This window comes from Balaenoptera ricei, chromosome 4 (assembly GCF_028023285.1).
Source record: "Balaenoptera ricei isolate mBalRic1 chromosome 4, mBalRic1.hap2, whole genome shotgun sequence".
In the NCBI taxonomy this organism is placed as follows: Eukaryota; Metazoa; Chordata; class Mammalia; order Artiodactyla; family Balaenopteridae; genus Balaenoptera; species Balaenoptera ricei.
The window spans coordinates 19,195,680-19,221,654 of NC_082642.1; the positions used below are offsets into that span (position 1 = coordinate 19,195,680).

The window sequence follows — 25,975 nt, forward strand, 5'->3', positions numbered from 1 at the left end:
CACAGACCCCACCGATGAGGGCAGGTGGTCTTGGTCCAGAGGCTGTCTGTGCCCAAGGGAAAGAGGAGCCCCCAGTCACTCGGACCTGGGGCCTGGTGACAACAGGCTGGCAGCCTCACCCAACACAAGGGCAGACAGGTGAGATCTCAAATCTACTGACCGGGCTGGTGCGCTTAGCGCAGACTGGTCGCGTGACTTCTAACAGGGATTAACTCGAAGTTCTGAAATCAGGGCAAAACCCAAAATTCACTGCAGGAGTCTAGGACCTGATTGTCAGCAAGGTGAGCAAGAGGAAAACCTGGGGTTTGGGGTGCTGACAAGCTTGGAATGACCCCCAGACTGTGCTGTGACTTTGAAGGGGGAGGGGTGCACGCTGCACTCAGACCTTCATCACTCAACCCTGCCGAACCGACTCTAGGTCACTGGCTGATGGCCAGTTCCTCAGCTCCCAGGCTGGCCTAGTGGGGCTAAGATGAGCATAGAGCAAGATATCCTTGGCTTCAGGGTCAGAGGGAATGGGGTGCTAATTAGCTGTGTGACCTTGGACTTGTTATTTCACCCCTCTGAGTCTTAGTTCCTTCCCCTGCAGGGCCCTGACCGACCAATCACGGCTGCTGGACAGGTGTGGGAGCAGGAGGTCTGGGTTCCCAGGGGGAGGGCTCTTGGGGACACAGGGTGGCAGCGCTGGCAGCAATTTTACAATGGTACCAAAGTATTTCACCATTTTACCCACTGGTACAGTAGTACTGCTGCGTACTGGCCAGACCCTGTGCTAAGTGCTTCACGGGGATTGCTTTATTTCATCCTTGTAGCAATCCTGCTAAATTGAGATTAGTGTCTTCACTTTACAGGTGAGCACAGCTGCTCTTCGGCCAGTACACACCAGTGCTACTGCACCAGTGGGTAAAATGGTAAAATACTTCGGTACCATCGGAAAATTGCTGCCACCGCTGCTACCCTGTGTCCCCAAGAGCCCTCCCCCTGGGAACCCAGACCTCCTGCTCCCGCACCTGTCCAGCAGTAGCTGCTAACACTGCTGAGGGCAGAGGAGCAACAGTGACCAGCCGTCAGGGTAAGGGAGGGCTTTCTTCCAGCAAGCACTGCCCCAGGCACCTTGGAGATCAGTGAGCTCTGCGTCACTGGAAGCCTTAAAGCAGTGATGGCTGATGGAGGTGAGATAAAGGGTCAGGCAGAGGCCTGCAGGGCTGAGTTGCATAATCTCAGGCCAGCGGCCATGCTCCCTCAGAAAGGAAAAGAAAGAGGGAAATCCCTCCCACATCACTGTGGGCAGGGAAAGGGGAGGACGGGTGGAAGGACGGCCAGCTCTGCCCGTACCCCCCTCTTAGTGGGGGCCACAAGAAGGGGTCTACTCTGAAGCTGGCCTAAGGGCTGCTGAGCATAGAGCCCACCATGCAAAGCCCCCAGCTCAGAAAAAACTCTCAGTAAGTGTTCCTGTACTCTTGCTGCCCTACCCACGTCCTCCTCCCCCCACCTTCCCAGAAAGAATGTGGATTCAAGTGTTCGGGGAAAAGCCAGGTCCGGGCCCCTCCGTGAAGACAACAGCACTTGTGTCTGTGGTTTGGGCAGAAGCCAGGGTGGAAACGTCCCAGCTTCTGAGGGTGCAGGAGGGGAGCCAGGGTTTTCGCTCTTTGCAGAGACTGAGCCCTTGCCGGGGACAGAGTGGCTGCAGAGCGGGGCCCAAGAGCCCCTAGGTGGGAAGGGGTGTCCGGAGGCCACTGTCCTCTGACGATGGAATAAAGATGCCAGCTTCCAGAGGCTGGCTGGGCAGAGGGCGGGGCTGGCAGCCATGTGGGTGGGAAAGCCCAGATTGTTACGTGGGCAGAAGATTTGGTCAACATCCTACCCTGCAGGCCTGAGGCATGGGCCAGAGGGGGAGGCAGGCTGACAGGACGGGACGTACTTGGCAGAGTGAGGAGGTCCTAGGCCCGGCTCTGCCTCTAGAGAGGTCTGACCCCGGCAAGTCACTTCTCCATCTGCACTGCAGTTTCCTCAGGTGTAAAGTAAAGGGGGCTGACACCACAGCGCTCAGGAGCCTTCCAGCTCCAAACAGACAGGAAGAACAGGCAGGCAAGCACTCCAAGACAAAAGAAGTGAAAGCAGGGACTGGAGCAGATATTTGTACGCCCACGTGCACAGCGGCATTGTTCACGATGGCCAAAACGCAAATGTCCATTGCCGGATGAAAGGCTCAACAAAATGTGGTAGATGCATAAAATGGAATATTATTCAGTCTTAAAAAGGAAGGGAATTCTGGCACAGGTTATAACATGGGTGAACCACGTGGTAAGTGAAATAAGCCAGTCACAGACAGATATTGTATGATTCCACTCGTACGAGGTCCCTAGAGTCGTCAAAACCATAGAGACAGAAAGTAGAATGGGCGTTGCCGGGGGCTAGGGATGATGGGGAATAGGAGCTGTTGTTTGGCAGGTACAGGGTTTCAGCTGGAGGAGATGAAAATGTTCTGAAGATGGATGGGGGTGATGGTTGCAGAACAATATGAATGTACTGAATGCCACAGAACTGTCCACTTAAACATGCTTAAGATGGTCAGTTTTACGTTACGTATATTTTACCACAATAAAAACAGAAACAAAAACAAACACAAAACTCCAGGACTTTGACTAAGGCTCGGGTCTTCCTGATTCATGAAGCCGGAGAACTGGGTTACGGGGAGTCATACAGCTGACAGACAGGGTGACGGGGGTCCAAAGTCACAGACCCCCAAAGAGGGAGAGGGGGAGCCGATGCAGCCCCACAGCACAGAGGTGGGACCCCGATGATGAGGAGGCGATGTCCCCAGAGTTGGGCCCTTAACACTGGAAGGTGAGACAAAGGTCCCGAACCCTTGTGGGAAAGAACACAGAGCAGGCTTGCTCCAAAGTTGGGGGGCCCCACAGACACTGGGGAGCCTGGCTGCTGGCCCCTGAGGTCGGCCATCTCCTGTAGATTCTGCAAGCACCAGGGCAATGAGACCCCTTGAAAGACAACAAGAAATAGGTTTGTAAGTGGGAAGACTGTGAGACTCTTCAGTGTGGAAACCACAGAGAAGGCCCCCTGAGCAAGCTTGAGCATCTCTGCTCTGAGATTCAGATCAGAACTGGAGCCCCTGGTCCTCTGAAGACCTTGGGCAAGGAGCTGGAAGGGCAGGTGCGTGTGTCTGCCGACCCTGATAATCCAGGCCACGCCCCCTTCTCCCTGGGATTTCAACTCCATTCCCAGAGGCACAGGGACCAACTAACTGTGTGAGGTGGGAGAGGTTTTCCCACCCAGCCACACTGATGGAGAGTATAGGAGACAAAGGGAAGTTGAAACCGTTGCTGGCTGTGTGACTCCCTCCGTGCTTTATTTTTATAGTGATAACAAAAGTAGCTACCATAATAGTGTTTGTAAGGATGAAAAGTACATAGCATGGGCCTTCCACACAGTGACTGCCCAACAGATATCATTATTGTCTCCTCCTGTTCATCATCATTATCAAGCTGCCATGTTTTGCTCTTTCTGAATTTGGAAGAAGAGAAACCCCAGAGTCCAGAGTGCCTGGCAGGCATCCCAGGCTTAGCGCCTCCCCCAGGATGCTGTGGGCTCCAGGGAAGCAGGATGTCAGGGATGTCCACCCCAGCAGGATGTCCACCCCAGGGCAGCCAACAACCCCAGGAGAGCTCAGCCCCAGTAGGGGTCAGAGTTACACCCAAGCCTGAATACAACCAGCCTTTGATTAAAGTTCCCCAAATATGGGACATCCTTTTAAATGCCAGACTAATTAGTATTTAGCTGTAATGCTTTAAGCCTTTCTTTTCTTAAAACAAGACCTAATTGAGTAGAGAAGTGTGCTAATCTGGGAATCCAGTATCTACTCCTGAGGCAGGCCTGGGTGGGCAATGCCCTAAATCAGGCCTGATTCTGGGGGCAGTATCAGAGGTGTAGCACCTAAGGGGAGCCCAGGAGCTTCAGAACACAAGCTCTGCAAATTCACGCTTATAAAGTAATGCTGTGGCCCTGCTTCCTCCACTGCTATAAATGTTATCCCCAAATCTTCCTAAAACCACTCTTGAGGAAAAAAAAACTTTTTTTCTAGAAACAACTTTGGGTAATCTAATATCCAAAGTTACTTATAAAAAATGTTAGAGGGACTTGCCTGGTGGTGCAGTGGTTAAGACTCCGTGCTCCCAATGCAGGGGGCCCGGGTTCAATCCCTGGTCAGGGAACTAGATCCCACATGCATGCCACAACTAAGAGTTTGCATGCTACAACTAAGGAGCCTGCATGCCGCAACTAAGGAGCCCACCTGCAGCAACTCAGGAGCCAAGTGGTAAGGAGCCGGTGCAGCCAAATAAATAATAAATAAATAAATAAACATTAAAAAAATATCTCTACCATTTAAAAAAAAAAGTTAGAGAAGTTAATATGGCAGTAGATAGAAATAATATTTATTGAACCAGGCATGACATTACTCTCTTACATGCATTATGCAATGCTTTTCAGAATGTTTTCTGTGGAACTAGCCCAGAATGATGTGCAAAAAAACGGTCCTTTGGGAAACCCTAAGGACAATATATTCTTCCAATATACTTATAACATATGTTTGTATATTGAAAGTTCTTTCAAGCCCTGCAGTAAAGAAACTGTTTACATTTCTTTAACTCAGTATATCCCAAAGAGTGGTATATATTCAAATGGGTGATGCATGAGATGATTTTAGAAAGTGCACAAATGTTTTTAATTTCAATGGTTATATATATTTATTTTGATGTCAGTTGCCAAATAATATAGCTAGCACATCAAACCTATGATTGCACATATATTGCTCAGGACTCATTCGTTCACTCATTCCACAGACATTTACTGAGGACCTACTATGAGCCAAGCAGTATTCTAGAGGTTGAGAATGTAGCAGTAAATAAAATAAAGTCCCTGCTCTCATAAATTTACTTTTTAGTGGGGAGTGACAGAAACTCAAACAAACAAATAAATATATTGAACACATATAAATATATGTTCAACAGTAAAAGGTAGAATAAAGAAAAACAGTTAGGCAAGGGGACAGAAGTGACAGGGGTGTGGTGGGTACTAGTGTGGGGAAGACCTCTCAGACAAAGGGACACTTGAACGGAGAGCTAAATGAAGGAGACTGTCTTTCTGCAGGAAGAAAGTGCTGGGCAGAGAGAACACCAGACACAAATCCCCAAGGTGAGAATGTGCTTGGCACCTGGTGGAACGGTTCCAAGTTCCAGGGCGGCAGACAAACCCTAAGGGATGCTTTTTAGAATTAATTAAATCAAATTCAAATACCATAATATTTGCCCTTTTAAAGTGTACAAGTCAGTGTTTTTTTAAGTATATACACAAAGTTGTTCTATTTTTTTAGAGTGATGATTTGGTTCTGGTTCTGGCCAAGATGGAGTACTGGGGACCAGATTTACCTTCTCACCTAAACAACCAAAAAACAGACAAAATATATGAAACTGGATTTCAAGACACTGGACATCAGGCAACAAAGGATGGTGACCCCTGAGAGATGGGATACAAAATAGGGGAAGGCATGGGAGTTCCCTGGTGGCCTAGTGGTTAGGATTCTGGGCTTTCACTGCTGTGGCCTGGGTTCAATCCCTGGTTGGGGAACTGAGATCCTGCAAGCCGAGGCCAAAACAAACAAACAAACAAACAAAAAACAGGGAAAGGCACCTATGAACGTTCAGCTTCCCAGCTTACTGCCCTGAGAGAGCTTCTAGGCCACAGTGTTGAAACCCAGGGATAAAGAATGTCATTTTATAAAAATAAAAAGGTCAATTCATCAAGAAGATGATCCATCCTAAACATTCATGCACTTAACAACAGAGTGTCAAAATACATGCAGCAAAAACTGATCGAACTAAAAGGAAAAAAATAGGCAAGTCCACAATTAAACTGTGAAATTCAACACCCCTCTCTCAATAATTGACAGTACAAGTAGACAGAAGATCAGTAAGGATACAGAAGACTTAGAGAACACTGCCAGCTTGATCTGGTTGACATTCATAGAACACCCCACCCAACATAGTGGAATACACATTCTTTTCATGTGCACATGGAATATTTACCAAGATAGACCATATCCTGAGTCATAAAACAAGCCTCAATAAGTTTTAAAGAATTCAAATAATATACTGTATGTTTTCTGACACAATGAAATTAAAATAGCAATCGATGACAGAAAGATCTCTGGAAAATTCCTAAATAGTTGCAACTAAATAAACACTTCTAAATAACCTAAGGGTCAAAGAAGATATCAAAAGGGAACTTAGAAAGTATTTTTAACCTAATGAAAATGAAAACACAACATATTAAAATTTGTGGGATACAGCTAAATGAGTAGTTAGGGGGAATTTATAGCACCAAAATGAATATCGTATCAAAGAAGAAATGTTCAAATCAATGACATCAGCTTCCACTTTAAGATGTTAGAAAAATTAGAGCAAATTAAATCCGAAGTAGGAAGGCAAAAGGAAACAATAAACATAAGAATGGAAATCAATAGAATTAAATGGGAAAAATCAACGGACTGGTTCTTTGTGAAAATCAATGACATTGATAAATCTCTAGCCAGCCTGATTAGGAAAAAAGAGAAGACACAAATTACCAATATCAAAAATGAGAGAGGTAACATCACTACAAATCCTACGGAATATAAAAGGATAATAAGAGAATATTATGAACTTGATGCCAATAAATTTGATAACTCTGATGAACCGATCAAGTTTCTGAAAGGCACAAACTACAAAAGCTCACTGGAGAAGAAATAGATAACCTGAATAGCCCTATATCTATTAAAGAAATTGAATTTGCAGTTAAAAACCTTCCCACTAAGAAAACTCCAAGCCCAGATGTCTTCATAGGTGAATTCTACTAAACATTTAAGGAAGAAGTAATACCAATGTCATTCAAATTCTTCCAGAAAATTGAAAAAGAGAGAATACTTCCCAAGTCATTCTATAAAGCCAGAATTACTCAGACATTACAATAAAACTACCAACCAACATCTCTCAAGAACACAGATGGGGCTTCACTGTCAGTGCAGTGGTTGGGAGTGGGCCTGCCAATGCAGGGGACACGGGTTTGAGCCCTGGTCCAGGAGGATCCCACAAGCCACAGAGCAACTAAGCCTGTGCGCCACAACTGCTGAGCCTGTGCTCTAGAGCCCGCGAGCCGCAGCTACTGAGCCCACGTGCCACAACTGCTGAGGCCCGCACGCCTGGAGCCTGTGCTCCGAGACAAAGAGAGGCCACTGCAGTGAGAGGCCTGTGCACCGCAGCGAAGAGTAGCCCCTGCTCGCCACAACTAGGGAAAGCCTGTGCGCAGCAATGAGGACCCAACGCAGCCAAAAATAAAATAAATAAAATAAATTTATTTTAAAAAAAGAACATAGACTCAACAATTCTAAAAAGCTTTTAACAAATCAAAGCCAACAATATATAAAAAGATAATGTATCATGACCAAGTGGGGTTTATCCCAGGAATACAATCTTGGTTTAACATTAGAAAAATTAATCAATGTAATTTACCATATTAAAGACTAAAAAAGAAAAACCCATATGATTATCTCAATAGACACAGAAAAAGCATGTGACAATATCCAACATTCATTCCTGATAAAAACTCTCAGCAAACTAGGAATAGAAAGCAACTTCCTTGACGTGATAAAGGGCATCTATAAAAACCCTACAGCTAACATTATACTTAATGCTGAAAGACTGAAAGCTTTCTCCTGAAGATCAAGAACAAGACAAGTATGTCTTTAAGTCAATGAAATAAGGCAAGAAAAAGAAATAGAAGTCATCCAGATTGGAAAGGAAGAAGTAAAACTATCTTTACTCACAGACATGATCATCTCTGCAGAAAACCCAATAGAATCTACAAAGAAGCCACTAGCACTAATAAGTAATTAGCAAGGCTGCAAGTTACAATATATAAAATTCTATTGTATTTCTATATACTAGCAATAAACAATTGAAAACTGAAATTTAAAAAACAGTATCATTTATAATACAGAGGTAGGTATAAATCTGACAAAATATGTAACATGCCTATGCACTCAAAACTACAAAACAATTGATAAGTGAATTAAAGAATTAAAGAAGACTTAAATAAATGGAGAGAGATACTGTGTTCATGGGTTGGAAGGCTCAACATTGTTAGGATGCCAATTCTCCTCCTATTCATCCATACGAATATGAATCAACACAATCTCAATCAAAATCTAGAATTTTAGAATTTAACTGATTCTAAAATTCATACGGAAATGCAAAGGACCTAGGCTAGCCAAAACAACTTTGAAAAAGAATGAAGTTGGAGATTTAACAGTACCTGATCTCAAGACTTATTATAAAGCTACAGGTACCAAGACAGTGTTCTATTGGTGTTAAGACAGACAATAGATCAAACAGAATATATGGACAATCAATTTTCATCAAAGGTACAAAAAAGGCAATTCAGTGGGGAAAGGACAATCTTTTCAACAAATAGTGCTGGGACAACTGCATATCCGTATACCAAAAAGATGAACTTTGTCCCATACCTCATACCATATATAAAAATTAATTCAGGGTAGATCATAAACTTAAATGTAAAACCTAAAACCATTAAACTTCTAAAAGAAAACATAGGAGAAAACCTTTGTGACCTTGGGTCAGGCAACGATTTCTCAGACACAACACCAGAAGCAGGGTGGAGAGTCACCTAAAAGAACAAACTGATAAACTGAACTTCATCAAAATTAAAAACTCTCGTCTTTGAAAGACACTGTTAAAAGAATAAAAAACAAGCCAAAGACTAGGAAAAAACATTTGCAAATCACATGTCTGATAGAGGACTTGTATCCCAGCGGTTTTCAAGGCTCCCCTCCTAGAATGACATTCTATGATTAATAGCTCTTTGTTTCGAGACTCAGACGGTATAAAGTAAGAATCAGTAAGAATCTAGAACAGTGGTTCTCTAAATTCATCACCTGAAGGGCTTGTTAAAACACAGGTTGCTGGGCTCCACCCTCAGAATTTCTGAACTGGTAGGGCTTGAGGGTTTTCATTTCTGATTAAGTTTCCTGCTGGTGCCCCTGCAGCTGGCCTGGCTACCACACTTTGAGAACTGCTACTCCAGACCAACTTAGACTAAACTAGAAACACAATGTCAGATCAAGATTCCCCACCCCGCCCCAGGGACAATTATCAAATAAACTATGTTTATTAAGAGAAAAAATTGATTTCCCCCTTTTAAATTAGCTAGAGACATCTATAAATGTTAATCAGAGCTTCTGATGAGAGAGAAATAACAAACATGACATCACTGAGTTGGCTTGATTCTAGCCTTGCCTCTTTGTTGAATACACATTTTGGTTTCCACAAAGTTGTTCAGAATTCACCCTGGAAAACATACACAGCCTTATACGAACCATCCCAGAATGGCAACGCAGAAGAAACTGGCATGCCCTGCTGAAGCCTATCGACTTTCCCTGATCCCCGCGTTAACGCCCCACCCACAGGCAGGGCTGCCATCGAGTCTCACCGTCCAAGATGGCCCACTGGTTGTCGATCTCTGTATGCTTCAGGTAGGAGTCTTCGATGGTGGGGTCATAGTCAGGCACAAAGATCTTCTGGAAAAACTGGATGGTGAGGGCGCTCTTGCCCACACCCCCGTCTCCCACCACCACCAGCTTGTACGTGGGGAGGTTGTCGCTGGGGACGGCACTGGTCGCCATGTTGCTGGTAGGTCAGACCTGGGGAGGCAAGATATGTGGAATGAGACAGGGGGCTTCTTCTTCTCTGACTCAGGGGAAAATATTCACGGGGTTTCCTCCTTTCTTACAGAGTAACAAATACTCCCAGTTGTAGAAAGTTTTGAAAATGAAGACATGCAAGAGAAAAGTGCTATCCCAGGTCCCTCACCCAGAGACAATAACTGTTAAAATGGTTTATTCAACCATTTACTGAATGTCAACTATGTGCCAGGCCCCGTCTTGGGGATATAATGCTACACGGCCTTTAACCAGCCAAAGGCCATGTCAACGAAGTTTTTCCACCATCAAATTCCGCCCTAGTCCTGTACAGTTAAACACGTGGGCGTTAGTCTGAGCAGGGAGGGCAAGGAGGTTCGCCTTTCACATCAACTCTGGTCATTGGACTGTGGTGCTGAGAAGAATGGGAGGCTGTCTGAGCTTAAAGGAAAAGAGGGTCACAACAGCTTAGCACAGCTGAGCTCAGCGTCTCTGAGCCCCTTCCAACTCTCAGAATTCTGTGATCCTGGCTCTGTTCTCTGATCTCCTTGCCCTCTATCATGCAAAAAGTCGTGTTAGACTCTCGTGACATCTGGTCAACCCCTCTTTTAGTTGGGGAGGAAGAAGAGAAGGATCAGGGATAAGTTTTATTTTGATGACGCTGAGTCCAGTTAAGGCAGTGGTTCTCAACCAGGGGCAATTTTGTTCCCCAGGGATATTTGCAATGTCTGGAAATATTTTGGGTTGCCAAAACCAAGGGGGTGCTACCGGCATCTAGTCGGCAGAGGCCAGGGATGCTGCTAAAGATCCTATAATGCCCAGGAAAACACCCACAGAACACATAATTAACCATCCTAAAATGTCCATAGTGCCAAGGTTGAGAAACATTGAGCTAAGCTGACTAGGCAGGGGCTGGAAATATGGGACCAGGATCCTAAAGAGCAATTGAGCCTGAACAGATAAGGACTGACTGTGTAGAGGTGATGGCAGAGAAGTGAAGAGTGACCTTTGGAAACTGCATCACAGAGTACCAAGGAGGAGAAGCGGGCAGGGAGCATGGAAGGAGCACTCAGAAAAATAGGAGGGAAACCAGGATCTGTCACAGTGATGGAAGCCCAGAGTTTCCAGAAGGAGGAGGTTTAGCCTTATATATAAGGCTAAACACTGGTGGGGGATGAGGGAGGACAGTCACCTAAAGAACAATTTGAGGGTGTTGCCAGGGACCTAAGCTGCTAACTAGGGAAAAGCACAAACCACCTGTGGTAGGGCCATCCCTGGGTAGCTTCAGGGCTCATAGAAGGGCAGGAGGGCGGGCAGCATGCCGGGGGACAACAAGCTGTGTGTCCTGTGTGCAATCACTGCTGCTCGGGAAGGCCACTGACTGAGCCATAGTTTCCTTACCTAATAGATTAAAGGGCTGGGTTTTCAGCTAAGAGTTCTTAGCTCTAAAAGAGTCCTCCATTCTAGATTTCAACAGAAAGGATGTTAGACACAAACGTAGGTTATGTGGCCACGCTGATTTGCATGGGGCTATAGGCGAGAGTCATTGCATAATCTTTTGCAGTTACTGAAGCTTGATGTTGACATTTAGGGTTTCCCTGCAGTGGGGGGGGAAGTAGGCGCTTTCATACATTGTGAGTGAGAATGTAAATCTGTCCAAACTGGACTGAGAATACACTTGCATAAATACATCAGAATTTAAAACGGACATATCCTCTCTCAGAGCTATACCACACGTGAGAATGTAGTCTAAGGAGGTAATCAGACAAGTGTACAAAGATGTTAAGAACAGGGGTAAAAATGAAATAACTTAAATACTGGGGGGCCAGTTAAAGAAAAGTTTATCCATACAATGCAATAGTAAAAGGCCATTCAGAAGGACGATATTCCCTAGCCTAGAAAAGGTTTATAATATACATGAAAAAAAAAAAAAAAAAAAGCCAGGCTGCAAATCAGCAAGTACATATGATTACACTTCCATGAAGCTACCATCTATGAATCTACATGTCTAGGGTGGTTCTAGGCATAGAGAGGATTGGCACGTAGCTGTCTCTCCGGGAGACTTTGGGACACTTTCTCAGATTTTCAATTTTCTACAACAAGCATGTGTTCTATTTGTGTATCAGAAAAGCTGAACGGTATTAAAATGTTCCCACCAAATAAAATGTTCGGGCCACCTGAAAATGTGTGATTTCCTCTCCTTCGAGTGGGGATTTAAAAGTCCTTTGGTGCAGGATAGAAGGACCAGGCGCCAGCTGAGCCCCAGCATGTGGTTCCCCCATCCCCCCTAGGTGGGGATGACAGTGGGGTTAACCTGAGCCTGCAACACACTGAGCTCTCCCATGTGACAGAGCTGGTGGTCCAAAGGAGCCAGAGGGGAGGGGAGGGGAGGGGAGGGAGACAAAAATGAGGGGAGGAGGGTATGGGCCAGCTCCCTCTCTTCTTTGTCTCTTGGGTCAGGGGAGCTTGATGTCAGCTCCTTGCTGCTCCTCCTTAACCGCTGTCCTAGCCTGGGGAGGATGGTGACACTAAGCCAGCGTGAACGTGTCTGCCTATGAAAGAGGCTGTTTTTAAAGCTCCCTTCCAAGAAGATATAAACTATGTATAAAATAAATAAGCTCCAAGGATATGATGTATAGCACAGGGAATATAGCCAATATTTTATAATAATTTAAAATGGAGTATAACAGATAAAAAATTTGAATCACTATGTTGTACACATGAAGCTAATATAATATTGTAAATCAACTATACCTCAATAAAAAAAATTAAAATAAATAAAAATGAAAGCTCCCTTCCCTTCTCGCTGGCAGCAATGTGAATAAAAAAATACTAAGTGGGTGGGAAGGTATCGGGAAGGAAAATCGTTTCCCTTGGTTTTCTTCTCAAAATAAAACAAGATAAGAAATACACTAGTAAATATGATAGAGGACCAACCTTTGAGGCGGTGCTCAGACCACCCACAGCAGGATCACCTGGGGACTTGAAAAAAATCGCCCTCTGCTTGCCAAGCAAGGCAGCTGGCAGGAAATGGTCAGATGAGGGCCGATTTCCTTTCACAGTGCCCTGCACTCAGGAGTTGCGCCCTGAGAGACCACGGGGGGCCCATTTGGGGTTCCCTCCCACCTCAGGCTCAATGGAACAGGGTTAGAATGCACGGTTAACACAAACATTGGACTGGGTCCCTCGTGGGGAGAAACGCTTTAGTGCTTCCCATGGCTGATGGGTCAAGTCCTTGCCCCTTCACTGGATATTCGAGGCAGTCACTGGCTGCCATCGCTGACCTCTCCAGTGGGACCCATGCTGCAGCCTCTCACACTACTCTCTCCCAAGCAACTCTGTGTTCCCCAGTGTGCCCTGTGGTCCCGTGGAGCCCTCTGCCCACCCCACCTCCTACTGGGGCCCTGGGGAGAGCGCACACCTCTTCACAGGTCAGGCCCAGGCCCAGGAATCGCCTCCCGGGAGGCACCCCCTTCGACCCCGTGCCCCGCAGTTCCTGGTGCAGAGGCCACCACCACACTTGAAGTCTTCTGTACTTAACTGTGCACAACAGGGCGGGGCTGCATCTCGTCCCTCCCTGGATCACCAAGGCCCGGCACCGCATGAGCAAGGACAGACGTCAGCTACAGGAACTGGGGGCCCAACAATGGCCTTTCTGAACAACCGTCAGACAACCCACCAGCCACGGCACTGGTCTCCCCACGCAGAGGGCTCGGGGGCAGCTCTCCCGGCCAGGCCTTGGGACTGTCTCCCTCCTTCTCCCAAGTCAGACCGATTGCACAGATAAGACCCTTCCTGGAAGCAAGTGTGAGCCCAGGTTTACAAAGTCGGGACCATGAGTCCAGAAAACCCCTCCATCTATAAGGGCTCTCGGGGCAGATCTTCTCTTGATGCACATGTTTTTCCAGTCTTCAACCTCCCCCGAAATAATCCCTGACTAAAATGATGTCTTTGTAAACAGGGAGGGCAGTCAAAATGCCAAGGGGCGTGCACCACACTCCTACAAAATCGGCTGATCTCACGTGGTGTGGAGAAAGAATTTTTAAAGTCACCAGAGGCTATGACGAAAGTCACCACAGGATAAAAAGTTGGTCGGTGCTTAAGGAGCAAACTGTTTTCATTTACGACTTCCCTCTCCTCTCCAGTCTATTCAACTAGACAGCACCTTGGAGATCATTCTAGAACGCTGCTTCTTCACCATTTGGGGGTCACAGATGGCCCCTTCGAGGTGGGAGGGTGGAATAAGGTGGTGGGCCCGGGGCTCCCTTTAAAGTCTCGCCACCAATTTTCCGTGCCTGATACTCTCCCACCCACCAGCTGAGCGACCTTGGGCGAGTTAACCTTTCACAGCCTCAGGTTTTTTACTTGAAAGATGGAGTTGGTTAGAGAATCATCCTTTGCAGGATTGCTCTAAGCGGGAAATTAAAATGTATGAGACGAGCCCCGCTTAAAGAAGGTGCTCAAAAGTTTGTTCTCTCGCCTTGTTTACTTTGTTCCCAGAAGAGGCGGACCCGCAGGCTCCCTCCCTCCCTCCCTCCACTCTGAGGCTCCGCGGTTCCCAGCCTCCTCCCCCGCCCCCATCAGAAGCCCCGCTGCCACCTCAGCTCCCTTGCAGTCGGATTAAATAGGCTCGTGTGGCAACGTCACCCATCATTTAGAACATTGTTTCCATGGGAAATGGCTCTGAGGTTCCAGGCAGCCCCCTCCACTCAGAAACCAACTTTTGGAACCGCAGCCCCTGGGCGGAGGAGGCGGCGGCTGAGCGCTGGTTCCCATGGCAACCACCGCTCCCAGAGCCCTTCCCAGTGCACGAGCAACCCAAACCCCGGCTCATACTGGAAACTTCTTTCTAAAAGGCAGTATCACGGCGGCCTCGACGATTTTAATGACGTGTATACGACAACTTTAGGCATCTTTCAGCTGAGAAATAAGCTTTTTTGGTGGCTGTCTTTTGCTCCCTTTCTCTCCCCACGATTAGCACCAGCCTGCTTGGTTTGAAGTTGTTTCCTGAATGGCAGATTTCGTCTTCCCAGCAACTGGGGAGCTCCAAGAGGACAACAGCCACGTGTCCTCATTCTCTTGACCTCTCACAGGGCCAGGCAGGGCCCAACACGTGGGAACCTCAGGGTGTATTTGCTGACTGACTACTCCATACTGGCCCTTATAAGCAGGGCGTGACACCCTCCCTTCTGACAGGCGTAGGCTCGTGCCCCTAGGAAGTGGGGAAGGGGGGCTGGGTGGACCCATGACCCCAGAATAACCTTGTCACCCAGCAATTTTCAAAGTGTGCTTGGAGGGGGTTCCTGAGACCTCCTGGGAAGCCTTGTGCAAAGCCCCCTCTGTTCTCAGGGGGGCAGCTTGGGGTGGAGTGTCAGTCATAGCCTTGGACTCAGGCAGCTTGAGTTCCACTTGTGTCTCTGATACGGACTCCCTGTGTGATGTGGAGTGAGTTTCTTAACGTCAGGGAGTCTCAGTTTCCCCATCTATAAAACAGAAGAGGACCCTCAAGAATGTGTAATTACAGTCCCAGTGGGGGGAAAAAAACCTGGAGGGCCCCCCAGTGAGGGCATATCTGCACTGATGTGCAAAGCAGCTGGGCCCCTGGGCCCCCTCCAGTGTGGCAGAGCCTAGTGATCTGGACCCCTGCTTGCCCCACCCATGGCCCTGAGAGCACCTGAACGCACAGGGCTGCTGGAGGACCCGACACAGTAACAAATCCTAGGACAGCAGGGGCCCCAGCAGCCCCCCAAAACAGCAGTGCCCACTGGTTATTATCTCTTACCAAATCTGCCACCTTCTCCCCAAGTTCCCAGTTTCTAGGGCTTCTACAGAGCTTGTTTCCCAAAAGAATAACCCAGAACACTGCCCATTTTTCTAAGTGGGCACATGGTAAAAGAAATGGCTTTGGCTGCAGACACTGTCAAGGGGCTCACGGGCTTCCTGGCCTCTCCGTGCTCCCCATCCCCCCAGCACCACTTCCAAAGCGGTGTCATAGTCCTAGCCACAAGAAAAGGTGCCCAGAAGAGGCTACACAGCAGTAACAACCGCCACTATTTAGTGGCCATCGGCAGGGGAATGATCAGACACTGAAGGTCAGGCTTGGAACCGTCGTGTTGCACTGCCTAGAATTCTTTCGGTCATTAGTTTTGCAACATCACAGGACTTTTCTTTGACTGTCTTTGTGACTCGTAACCCATAGGGCACTCTTCACCTTCTCTGACTATAGGAGCTGTGGCAGTGGTCAACCCAGAGCCTCTCCCAAAGATGCCACCAACTTAATTGAAGGTTTAGTTTTCACTGCTTTTTGCTTCTCTAGTTCCATACTAATTATTTTAAAGATCTCCCCTAACCCCATCTGTCAAACTACAAGTTGTCTGGTAAATGAAGCTGGAAGAGGGGGACACATTCATTATTAATGCAGCTCTTGGGAGAGTGAATGGACTTTCATTCACATTGAGCTGAATCAGCCCTGGGAAGCTAATCTCATCTCTGTGACGTCTGGGTGTGCCCAGTGCAGGGGGCTGAGGATACATTGGGGGGTGACCCAACCCATGTGGAGGAAATGGCTCTGCATTCCAGGAGCTGCCCTTCCCTTCTGCACAATTCCCAGAAATGGGCAGCTTCCCCAGGGCTGCTGATTTGCAGGCTGTGCAAAAATGGCGTGCAGCCCCGCCAGGGGTCTAGGCCACTTGGCATTCCTAAGGCTCCACTCTCCCCTCCCTAAGACTTTGCTCTGCCCTTTGTCTCCCACCTTTGCTAATCCCAGCCCAGCACTGTCACTGCATCACTCAACCCCTCCGGGAAGCCAGTGCATTCAGCTTACTTGATTATTAAGATTTAACCACCAATCCAACCGTGTGTTATTTTATGCTGTACAGGACCTTAAACATCATCAGGTCTAGATGGTATGTGGCATGGGTGCCTCCCCCACTTTCCCAGATCCATGGCAGACACCACAGTCCATCGTGGTCCTCTTTCCTTCTCAGTCTGACAACCCTTTTCAACACAGCACCCTTGGCAGCCAGAACCAGGTGACTGGTCCGGAGAGGAAACTTGTTTCCCGTCCCAGATCGAACCCAGTACTCTTTAGGTTCCCCCCAAAACATCCCACCTACTGGCCAGCCTGTTCCATGGGAGGGGCTCAGGACCTTTGGGGGGGGGGTGCCTGCCTGGCTATCTCTGGAGAACTCTGTTACCCACGTCTTCTGGGTAATACATCAGCCCCTGCTTTTCTACCCCATCAAATCCAAGCTCCTCTGCCAGGATCACACCTGGACTGCTGACAGCAGGGCAGAAATATCAGACAGGAGTCCTGAGATCCAAAGGCCAATGCTTGAAGTAAGCCAGGCCCTTGACCTCACTCATGAACCCCAAGTACCACGTGCTTCTTTATATCACAACTGTTAACACTAGGGTCTTACTTGCTAGTGTGTGAATACCTCCTGACAGAGCCTGGAGCTTAGCCATCTACAACCCAGCACTATGAGTCCCAGAAATGACCTGCTATAATAATTACAAGGGTGATCATGTTAAAAATAATAGAAGCACTTAATTAACGTAGGCGATGTGTCTGATGCTGTTGGAAGATTTTACCAAATTAGCTCATTTAATTGTCGTAACAACCCTATGAGGTATAACTTTGTCCCCATTTTACAATTGAAGAAATTGAGACACAAAGAAGTAAAATAACTTTTCTAAGGTCAGCCGGCTAGAAAGCAGCAGTGCCAGGATCTAAAACCACAACCGTGTGGCTCCAGAGCCCGTGGCCAGTGCGTCATGCTAAGCATCCTCTCGTGGCGGGCAGAGTGGTGGGTGGGTGCAGAGTCGGGCCAGGCCAGAGGCAGCAGATCCAGAAGTGCTGGGAAGAAGTCAGCAGTGAGCCAGGGAGGTGGTGTCAGAGTCAGGGAGGCCTCCAAGGCCAGACTGCTGCCCCTGTGGGAGAAGCAGCTGAGCAGGTCAGGGCCCAAGGGGCACCCGGGGTAAATACTAGTCACTGGGAACAGACACGCCCCCCCCATCCCAACTGGGACAAAGTCTGCCAAATAGGGCACAGGTCTGGTACTGCCAGGTGCTCCTGCCCTGAGGACCAGGGAGAAAGCTGAGGGATCAGGCAGCTGTCCAGCATCGTGGGAACACCAGGGGGTTCTGAGACCTCCTATTTCAGCACCCCTGTGTGGGCCCCTCTCCACTGTGCTGGTCCCTGCCCCAGCCTGTCTCCTTGTGGTCCTACACACTGGCTGCTCCCCGCCCAGCTTGGGGCTGGCGCCTCACCTGGAACCCCTCACCAAGGAGCCTGAGCTAGGAACTCGCACAGCTGCAATCTTAGGCAAGTTAGTTACATTCTGTCCCTCGGTTGTCTCTTCTGTAAAAGTGGGGACAGTGGCAGCATTTGACTTGTGGTGGTCATGATAGGCTACATTTATTTGCTTGGCCCAGTGTCTGGCCCATAGAGAGCGTTCAATAAACGTCAGGGAGTTACTGTCACCAGCATCCTTCGAAGTCCATCCCACGTCCCTCCTCCTGCAGGAAGCCCTCCTGCCTCTCCAGAGTCCTTCCTGAGCTCATGCCCTGCAAACTGGCTGGTTCCACAGATGACAGCTCAACAGAACTCAGCCCCTCACCACTTTGTCCTCGGGGCGCTCTCACGCCCATCTGCCAGCTGGTCTCAGCTCCCCCTTTCCCCCTTGGGGGGCAGCCTCCTGCAGCCATGCTGTAGGACAACAAGCCCCCGCACGCTGCTGACCCAATGATGAAGGAGATTTAAGCTCCTCAAAGACATTTCCCCAAATATTCAGGAGATGCTTGTTCACTGAATAGACTGCGCAGCAGATACCAAATTGCTGGGAACTCAGCATGAAACGGCTTCTCCCTCTGGTCTTTAAACCCAGAAGTGCTCCCCATCCTAAAACCTAGCCCCTCTCTGGGTTCCTCCTGTTTTGGTGGATTTATCCTTGGAAAGAAAAACCTGTTAAGGACACGTGACATGAGAAAGGGCCCATTTTTCCTGAGCCCAGAGGAGAATGATCCAGGAGGAGTAAAGTGGACAGGCCACCGGTGCTGGCCACCCTTCCCCCAGTGCACACAGAGGCTCAGATCCGGGAGACTTGCACATCCAGTCAGTACTCCCAGAGCACCTCCAATGTGCCTGGTCCTCGGAGCTGGGGAGACGGAGATGAATGAGCCCCAGTGCCTGGCTTTGGGGCTCATGGGGTGTGTGGGGGGGAGGGGCAGGCAGACAGAGGACTACAGTATACAAGGCTAAGTGGGAGCACAGGGGCAGCGGGGGGCATCTCACCCAGCCTGGGGGCATTGCAGAAAGCTTCCCGGTTGAGGCAATGACAAAATGGGGTCTTGCAGGCCAAGTAGGTATCAGCTGAGGTAAGTGATAGGGACAAGCATATCCTAGGTGAGGACCAGAAGTTGCAAAGCTGTAAAGCACAGAGGTGTGCAAAACCAAGAAGGTGCCGAGTTCTGCAAGCAACACCTGTGACTGGGGTGCGGAATGTGTGACGTGTGCGGTGCGGTGGGAAGGGGAGTGGGGAGGAGCTCCTGTTGGCTGCCTGACAGCTGGGGGTGTTTGTCTTTGTATCCAGAGCACTAAGCACAGTGCCTGGCACGTAGTGGCGGCTCATCAGCACAGAATGATGAAGGAACAAGTGCAGGGGCTGCGGGGCGAGGCAGTGGGGAGCACAGGGGCCCCCGCATGACCCCGAGGCCCCCGGACCCTCCCCTCCCCACAGGCGCGCCATGCAGGCTCGCTGGAAGGCCGCACGGTCCAGCAGGCCCACAGCTCTTTCTGATGACCGCAGTGAAGCTCACCAGCCAGAAAAGCCCAGCGGACACTGCATAACTTGCACAGGACAAACTGAGGGCTCCAGAAGCTCAGAGGAGAGGAGAGGGGAAGCAGACGGGAAAGGGCTGCAGGGCCGGGTGGGAGCAGGAAGGTCACGCAGGCGGAGCTGGCATGGCCACAAAGGCCCAAAGGCAGAGCTGTGTGGGGTGGCATTTGGCCTCCCCATTTAGCAGCAGGGAGCAGAGTCAGAGGCATTAAGGCATGTGCCCGAGGGCACAGCTTGGAAAAGGGTGAAGCTGGGATTCGGCATCCAGACTGACAACGAAAAGCTAGAATTCTGCCCCACTCCCCACCCAGCTAGTCCAGAAGGCCGGGTGGGTCTGCGGGGGTCTCCGAGCTGAGGGGTTAACGAGGGCTTCGGTGTCTCAAGGTCCGCACGACCCTTCAGAACAACGTGCTCCACTGGCATCCCCGGGCCACAGGGGTGCTGCCACCTGGCCGCTTGGCCCTCACAGGCCCACGTCCTCACGGGCTGAGGTCGCACCCCAATGCCCGGCCCCCTGTGTCCCCATGTCCCACCACCACAGGGCGGCTGGGGCTGAACTCAGTCCAGGGGTGAGGGGCAGGGCTGCCGCCTGGCTCGCAGCTTCCTCGAGGGGCAGAGAGGAGGAAGTGGCTTTATCTTTGGATCCTTATTCTCGGTCCTGGGGGCCATTCCGATTTCCCTAGGGCCGGGCAGTCTCACCCGCAGCTGAGGAGGAGCTTCCCAGCCTCAGGCCGGCATCTGCATGCCCCTCGAGAAAGTCACCCTGGCCGTCGCCCCACTACGGAGGGTCGGCTTCTGGACACTCTGGGGCTCCCCAGAGTGAGGCCCTCAGACTCCCCAAAGCCTGGCAGGCTGCTCCGCATTCTGATTCAGCTGCTGCCTCAGCCCATGCCTGGAGGAGGGGCTCCTGTGAGCCCCCCCGGCCTCCTCACACCTCCTCCTGGGCTGCTCAGGCTCAACCCCGCACACGGGACCCCCGCCAGCCCCCTTGTCCCGCCCTCCCGCCCCGACCCTCTCTCCTCGGCCTCCCCCGCCAGCTCCAACATCCCTTCCCCTCAAATCCCAGGCCAAGGCCTCGTGGCACATCTCCCTCCGTGGCTGGCTCTGCCCTCTGCCTGGGCCCCCCCTCACTGGCACTGCCCTCCCCCCACTCCAGCGCTGCCACCCCTCAACCAACCCCGGGCACAGTGCTCCTGCTGGAAACCGCCCCGGGAGCCTGAAGCTGTCCTCACGGGCCCTCCCTGAGCTGCCCCGGCATCACGTCGCCGGCCGCTCAGAGCCTCTCTCCCACTGATTCCTAGTACAGCGTCCTTGGGGACAGGGGCGGTGCCCAATTCGTAGGGCCTCGCGGAGTCTGCCAGGGAATGCTGTCTGCCTGCACTGCCTCTTCACTTTCCCCGGCCTGTGAAAACATTCCCTCTAGGAGGCACGGCCGTCCTGCGCCCCAGGCTCCCGAAGCCACCCCTTCGTTCCCGGCCTCTCCCGCTCGCCAGGCCTCCTTCCACTGAGCCACCTTGCCTGCGTCTACGAAGTGCCGGCCAGGTGGCAGGTGGCAGCCAGAGTGCTTTGCAGCCACTATTCCGCTGATTCGCCATAGCCACCTCATCGAGAAGGCTCTGCTTAGCCCCTGAGGTCCCCGAGGTTCCATGGTTGTCCACGCCACGCATCGCCACCTGCAAGTGACCACGAGCTCCCAGCGCAGCCACACGGCCACGCTGCCTCTTCTCCCTTCAAATCTAGGAGCTGGGAGCTGTCTTACTGTCACATTTCCCCTGCGGGGGTGGGGCTGGGGGCTACAGGCTGAGCTTCATTTTCCTTATCTCGGGGTCACCCTGGAGCCCTGGCACAGCTTTCCGCACAGAAATGCTTCCGGTGTCTGCTGTCTGCATTCCCCAAATGCAGGGATGACCCTGGGAGTTGGCTGGGATTCTGCTTGGGTGGCGGGTAGGCTGAGGTGGTGTGGGCCACACAGAGAAGTGGGGTGGTGGCCCTCACAAGGGAGATACCATGCGAGCGGTCCCACTGGACACACAAGGGCACCAGCCCAGAGGAGGAGTGGCTGACCGTAAGGGGGTCCTTCCCTGTCACCCACACTCCCAAACACTGAGCCCCCTGTAGCTCCCAGGGCCCAGCTCCCTGACCATCCCTGCCTTTGGGCTGGGGATGCCACACCCCGCCCCCAGAACCCCCTGATGGCATCAAGGCAGAGGTTCTCATACTGTCTTTCTCCCGAGTGGAGGCAACCGGAGCACAGCTTCACAGGCTGTCCCTCAGCGCTGTCCCAGCCCAGAGCCGCTGCCTCATGGAACCTATGGCTTCACACCAGCCCAGCAGGTAAGTGGCCCAGGAGAAGGGCAGGGGTGGTGACAGACAGCAAAGGGAAGGCCTGGATGCCGGGGGCAGGCCTCCCTTTGTGTCAGCAACCCTCTGCCTATGAGACGGATGCTTCTTGCCAGGGCTGAATGGTTAAACTCCGGCCCCCCGCATCCTAGCTGACCCACCATCTCAACTGCTTTACCCTGCAATAGCAGAAAGAGGGACTCAGGAGACAAATGGACATCCCAAACTCATGTGTAGGCAGAGGTCAGGTCGATAAATGAGAGAAGGGGACAGGGACAGGCAATAGGGAGCAGTGGGGCCTGTGGTAAACAGGAGGCCACTGGTACCTTCCACCACCTGACCGCCATGACAGAAGCATATCTGCAACGGGGCTTCCAGACAGTCAAAATTTTTAAAGAGTAGCCAGAAATCTGAATTTTTATGTGAAACTGATTTTTTTAATGTTGGCTACCAATTAAAAAGTTTTACACATTATATAAGCCAAATAAATCACCTCCCTGGGGTGGGGGGGGTGGGCAGCCCATAAGGGCACCTGCTGCTACCCTGCCACCTCGAATATGCCAGCATTGAGTGGTGTGGCCACTCCAAGGCAGACGACCCTTCACTGCCTTGGCCTGGCCTGGCTTTGGCCGCAAAGAGGTGTGAGGTTAAAGGAAGTGGCAGTGACACTGAGGAGCAGCTGCAGGGGTTGCTCAGCCTGGAAACTTTCCGGTCTAGCCGTCTTTAGCTGGGGGAGAGCACACAGCCACCCCAGGAGCACGGCACAGCCCGGGGAGGAAGAGGGCAGAAAGGCACATTCAAAAATGACCGCTGCTTTGATTTGTTTCCATCGTTTGCATTCAAAATGTTAAACATCATAAATGAAAAATGTGAAAAATTTTACGTTCGACCCAAAATGAGAAAGAAACAGGATCTAGGCCCTTCCCTGAGGTGAGGAGAGGCGATCCAATCCCCATTCTAAACGGGTAAGCAGACTGCAGAGAGAAGGGCTGGAGCAAAACAAAAGGGAAACTTCCTGAACACGAGGCGGGCAAGGCAATGAGCGGCCGGGGAGGTGTGGGGTTTTCCTCAGCAAAGGGAAAGTCCAGGAAAGCAGGACCAGGGTGGGAGGGTCCAGCCGCCTGGCTATGGAGGCTTGAACCAGGCTGGAGATGGGGAGGGATGCCTTCTCAGGGACCCTGCCGAACTCTGGAAGGGCAGGAGGCCACTTTTCACATCTCTCTCCCCAAACCCTAAAGAGTGGCTGCATCTTTCCTGCCGTCCTACCCAGCCTGGCCAGGCCAGACAGCGAGCCCTGGATGCAGAGGGGGCAAAGGGCAGAGTGGGCAGACCTGCTCCGTTCCCAAGGGGCAGGAGCCATCTAGAAGCCGCCATTGGCCAGGGGATCAGCCGCCCACCTCTCTTTTTTCTACATACGGCACTTTTATAAAAAGTCATGAATCAACGCAGTTGCCCCTCTGCTGGGAATGTGACGTCAGGCAAATCACTCAACCCGGGTGTGCGCCTCCGTTTCCTCATCTGTTAACCATGTACTCACCTCACAGCGTTTTTCTGAGGACAGAATGAGCCCATACACGCAAGTGCTTAGAACAGTGCCTGGCGCAGAAAGTGTTATTATTACGGTCATCATCATCATCACCATCCTCCTCATAAGTATGTTGCGGGAACTCTCGCCAACGTCCCCTCCACCAAATTGCACAGAAGGGTTCCTGGGGCCACACAAGGCCGCTTTCCAGGCTGCCCCAGAGCACTCAGGACGGGGGCAGGAGGGGAAGGAAGCGGCTGCCTTTGAATCACCACCTTCAGCCCGCGAGGCGCACAGCGCAGCCTGCTCTACAGGGAGACCTCAGCCACCCAGCGGGATGAAGGATCACTGCTCCTGCCGCTGGGCCTTCCCAGGGTTCAGCAGGGAAGCACATGCTGTTCCTGATGATCTGAGGAATGATCACCACCCACAGTCCGTGCTGGCTTGTTTCGGGGGTGCAGAGAAAGGAGAAACTGTGGAGCTACATCCCATCGGAGGGGGACGAGCCCAAGTAGGGTAAAGCTGGAGGCAGAGCAAATGTCAGGAGCGTGGAAATGAATCCAACGGATCCAGTTCTGAATCCTGGTTGTGCCACTTACTAGCTGTGTGACCTCAGACAAATTACGTATAAACCTCTCCGTGCAAAACTATCCTTGGTGAATGGGTAGCAGCAACCAGCTGGAGGTGGAATCAGGCCGAGTGCTGTGGCCAGGGCCGATCATTAGAATGCCTGTTTATCATGTCCCGACCACATGCTACACTTCCCTGACCAGCACCTCAGACTAGGTGAGGTCACTGCTCTAGCTCCCAAGACACCCAGCTGTCTGTCTTGACAGCACTTTGCATGCTGCACTCAGTTGCCTAATTGTTTATGATGTAATGTGTCTTCCCCACCAGACTGTCAGCTCCAGGAGGGCAGGGCCCATCCTCCGTTTTATTCTCCACTGTATCTCTGGAGCCCAGCGCATGCCTGACGCCAAGAAGATGCTCAGTAAATATCCTGATCTACATCAGCTCTAATCCTCACAGCTACTCTGAACACTGTCCTAACACAAAGGAAAAAAGATTAACACTTGAGTTTGCTCTGGTCATTGGGAAAAAAGGCCTGACTAAGACTCTGACCTGGCTTGGAACAGTGACAGTAACAACCCCACAGCTCCTGCTGTGGTTCCTGCAGAAGGTCACGGTGTAGGTCTGGGGTGCATGCCTCTTGCTCAGACAAGCTCTTACTGGCTATTTTCAGGGGTAAAAGGGTAGGCTCCCAGCCTCGTCTCCATGTCATTATTCCTCTATAGTCAAAAGTAATGGAAATTGGGAGTTTTCAGAAGTTCTGGGGGAAAGTGCCCAGGAAAACTGGTCCCTGGAAAACGGCAGTCAACTAGGCTTGAGGAGACAGAGAGCCGGGGAGAAAGTCTCCAAGGGCATGAGCAGGCAAGGGAAGGGTGTCTGACGCTCAGTTTTAACTTCTGCCCCGTTCTAAGCTATGGACAGCCCCCTTTCTCAGAGGCCCTTGGTGACAGCCTGTTACGTACAACAGCCGTGGCTCAGTGGGGCTTAGGGAATGAGGAAGCCACGCCGATGGTACCCACGCAAAATGTGGCAGCTGACCCCGGAGCTCAGATGGCCTGCTGGCATGGTCCCCACCCTGCAATCCCCAGAAACACTGCAGATGGGGACGGTTTCCATCAACGACTGCGTAATCGTCAAAGAAAAATAAATGATACACTCAGAAAACTTGCACAGGGAGAAAATCTTTGGGGAAGAATGAATATCTATTGGGGCAAGCACCTCTCCATTTCCACATATGTGGGATGAGGGCCTGGCCCCGCATGACCGGGCTAGAGGAGAAAGGGGGGTGGGGATGCCTGAGACATGTGTCACAGCAGCACTGTCCCTATTACAGGCACTGCTAAGCAGGCCCACGGCAGATGGGGACTTGCCCAAGGTCACAGAGAGGACAGGTAGGGGGCAGAGGCTCAGCAGGGGGGCCCTCTGGCCTGCAGCCCGGGCCCCTTCCCACTCTCCTGTCGGTCTTCTGAGGAAGGGAGGGAGGACTGAGGTTCCCTGAGGCCCCTCTGGCTGCCAATCGCTGGTGGTGCCAGACCCTGCCTGGGGCCCTCTCCTTCCTCCTTCCACACAGAGGCTCTCCCAGCCTCCACCCAGCTTTCCTATCCACGAACACCAGCCCTAAGGAGGAAAAAGCCCCTGTTAAGTGCTTTATTAGAATGGTTATTTGGTGGAAGTGCTAAGTGACCTGCTCTCACTCCCCTTTTCCATCCCTCCAGCCATCCCCAGTTTGAGTCCAGAAGTAAAACAAAGGCTTTGTTTCTTTATTTTGATTTCCTGCTTAAAATCTCAAACATGCAGGAAACACCCACCCAGCCCCAGATAAGTGGACTCGGGCCACTGCGGGCAGGCAGGGCCGGGGGTCACTGAGTGGGGTGGCCGGGAAGGCTCTGATGCCAGCTGACCTTAGCTCCCTGGAGCGCCAGCAGGGCACCCGGG

General features: G+C 50.7%; 1 protein-coding gene across 5 annotated transcripts in view; it reads right to left on the reverse strand.

Annotated features, from left to right (window-relative positions):
* The window catches only part of MRAS (muscle RAS oncogene homolog), a 57,787-nt gene that overhangs the window by 23,171 nt on the left and 8,641 nt on the right, over positions 1 to 25,975 (reverse strand). For all 5 annotated transcript variants that reach the window (XM_059920238.1, XM_059920236.1, XM_059920237.1 and 2 more), the window contains one exon: positions 9,559 to 9,769. In XM_059920238.1, the coding sequence (XP_059776221.1) occupies positions 9,559 to 9,751 (193 nt within the window). In that variant the 5' untranslated portion in view covers positions 9,752 to 9,769. The remainder of the gene's footprint in view (positions 1 to 9,558; positions 9,770 to 25,975) is intronic.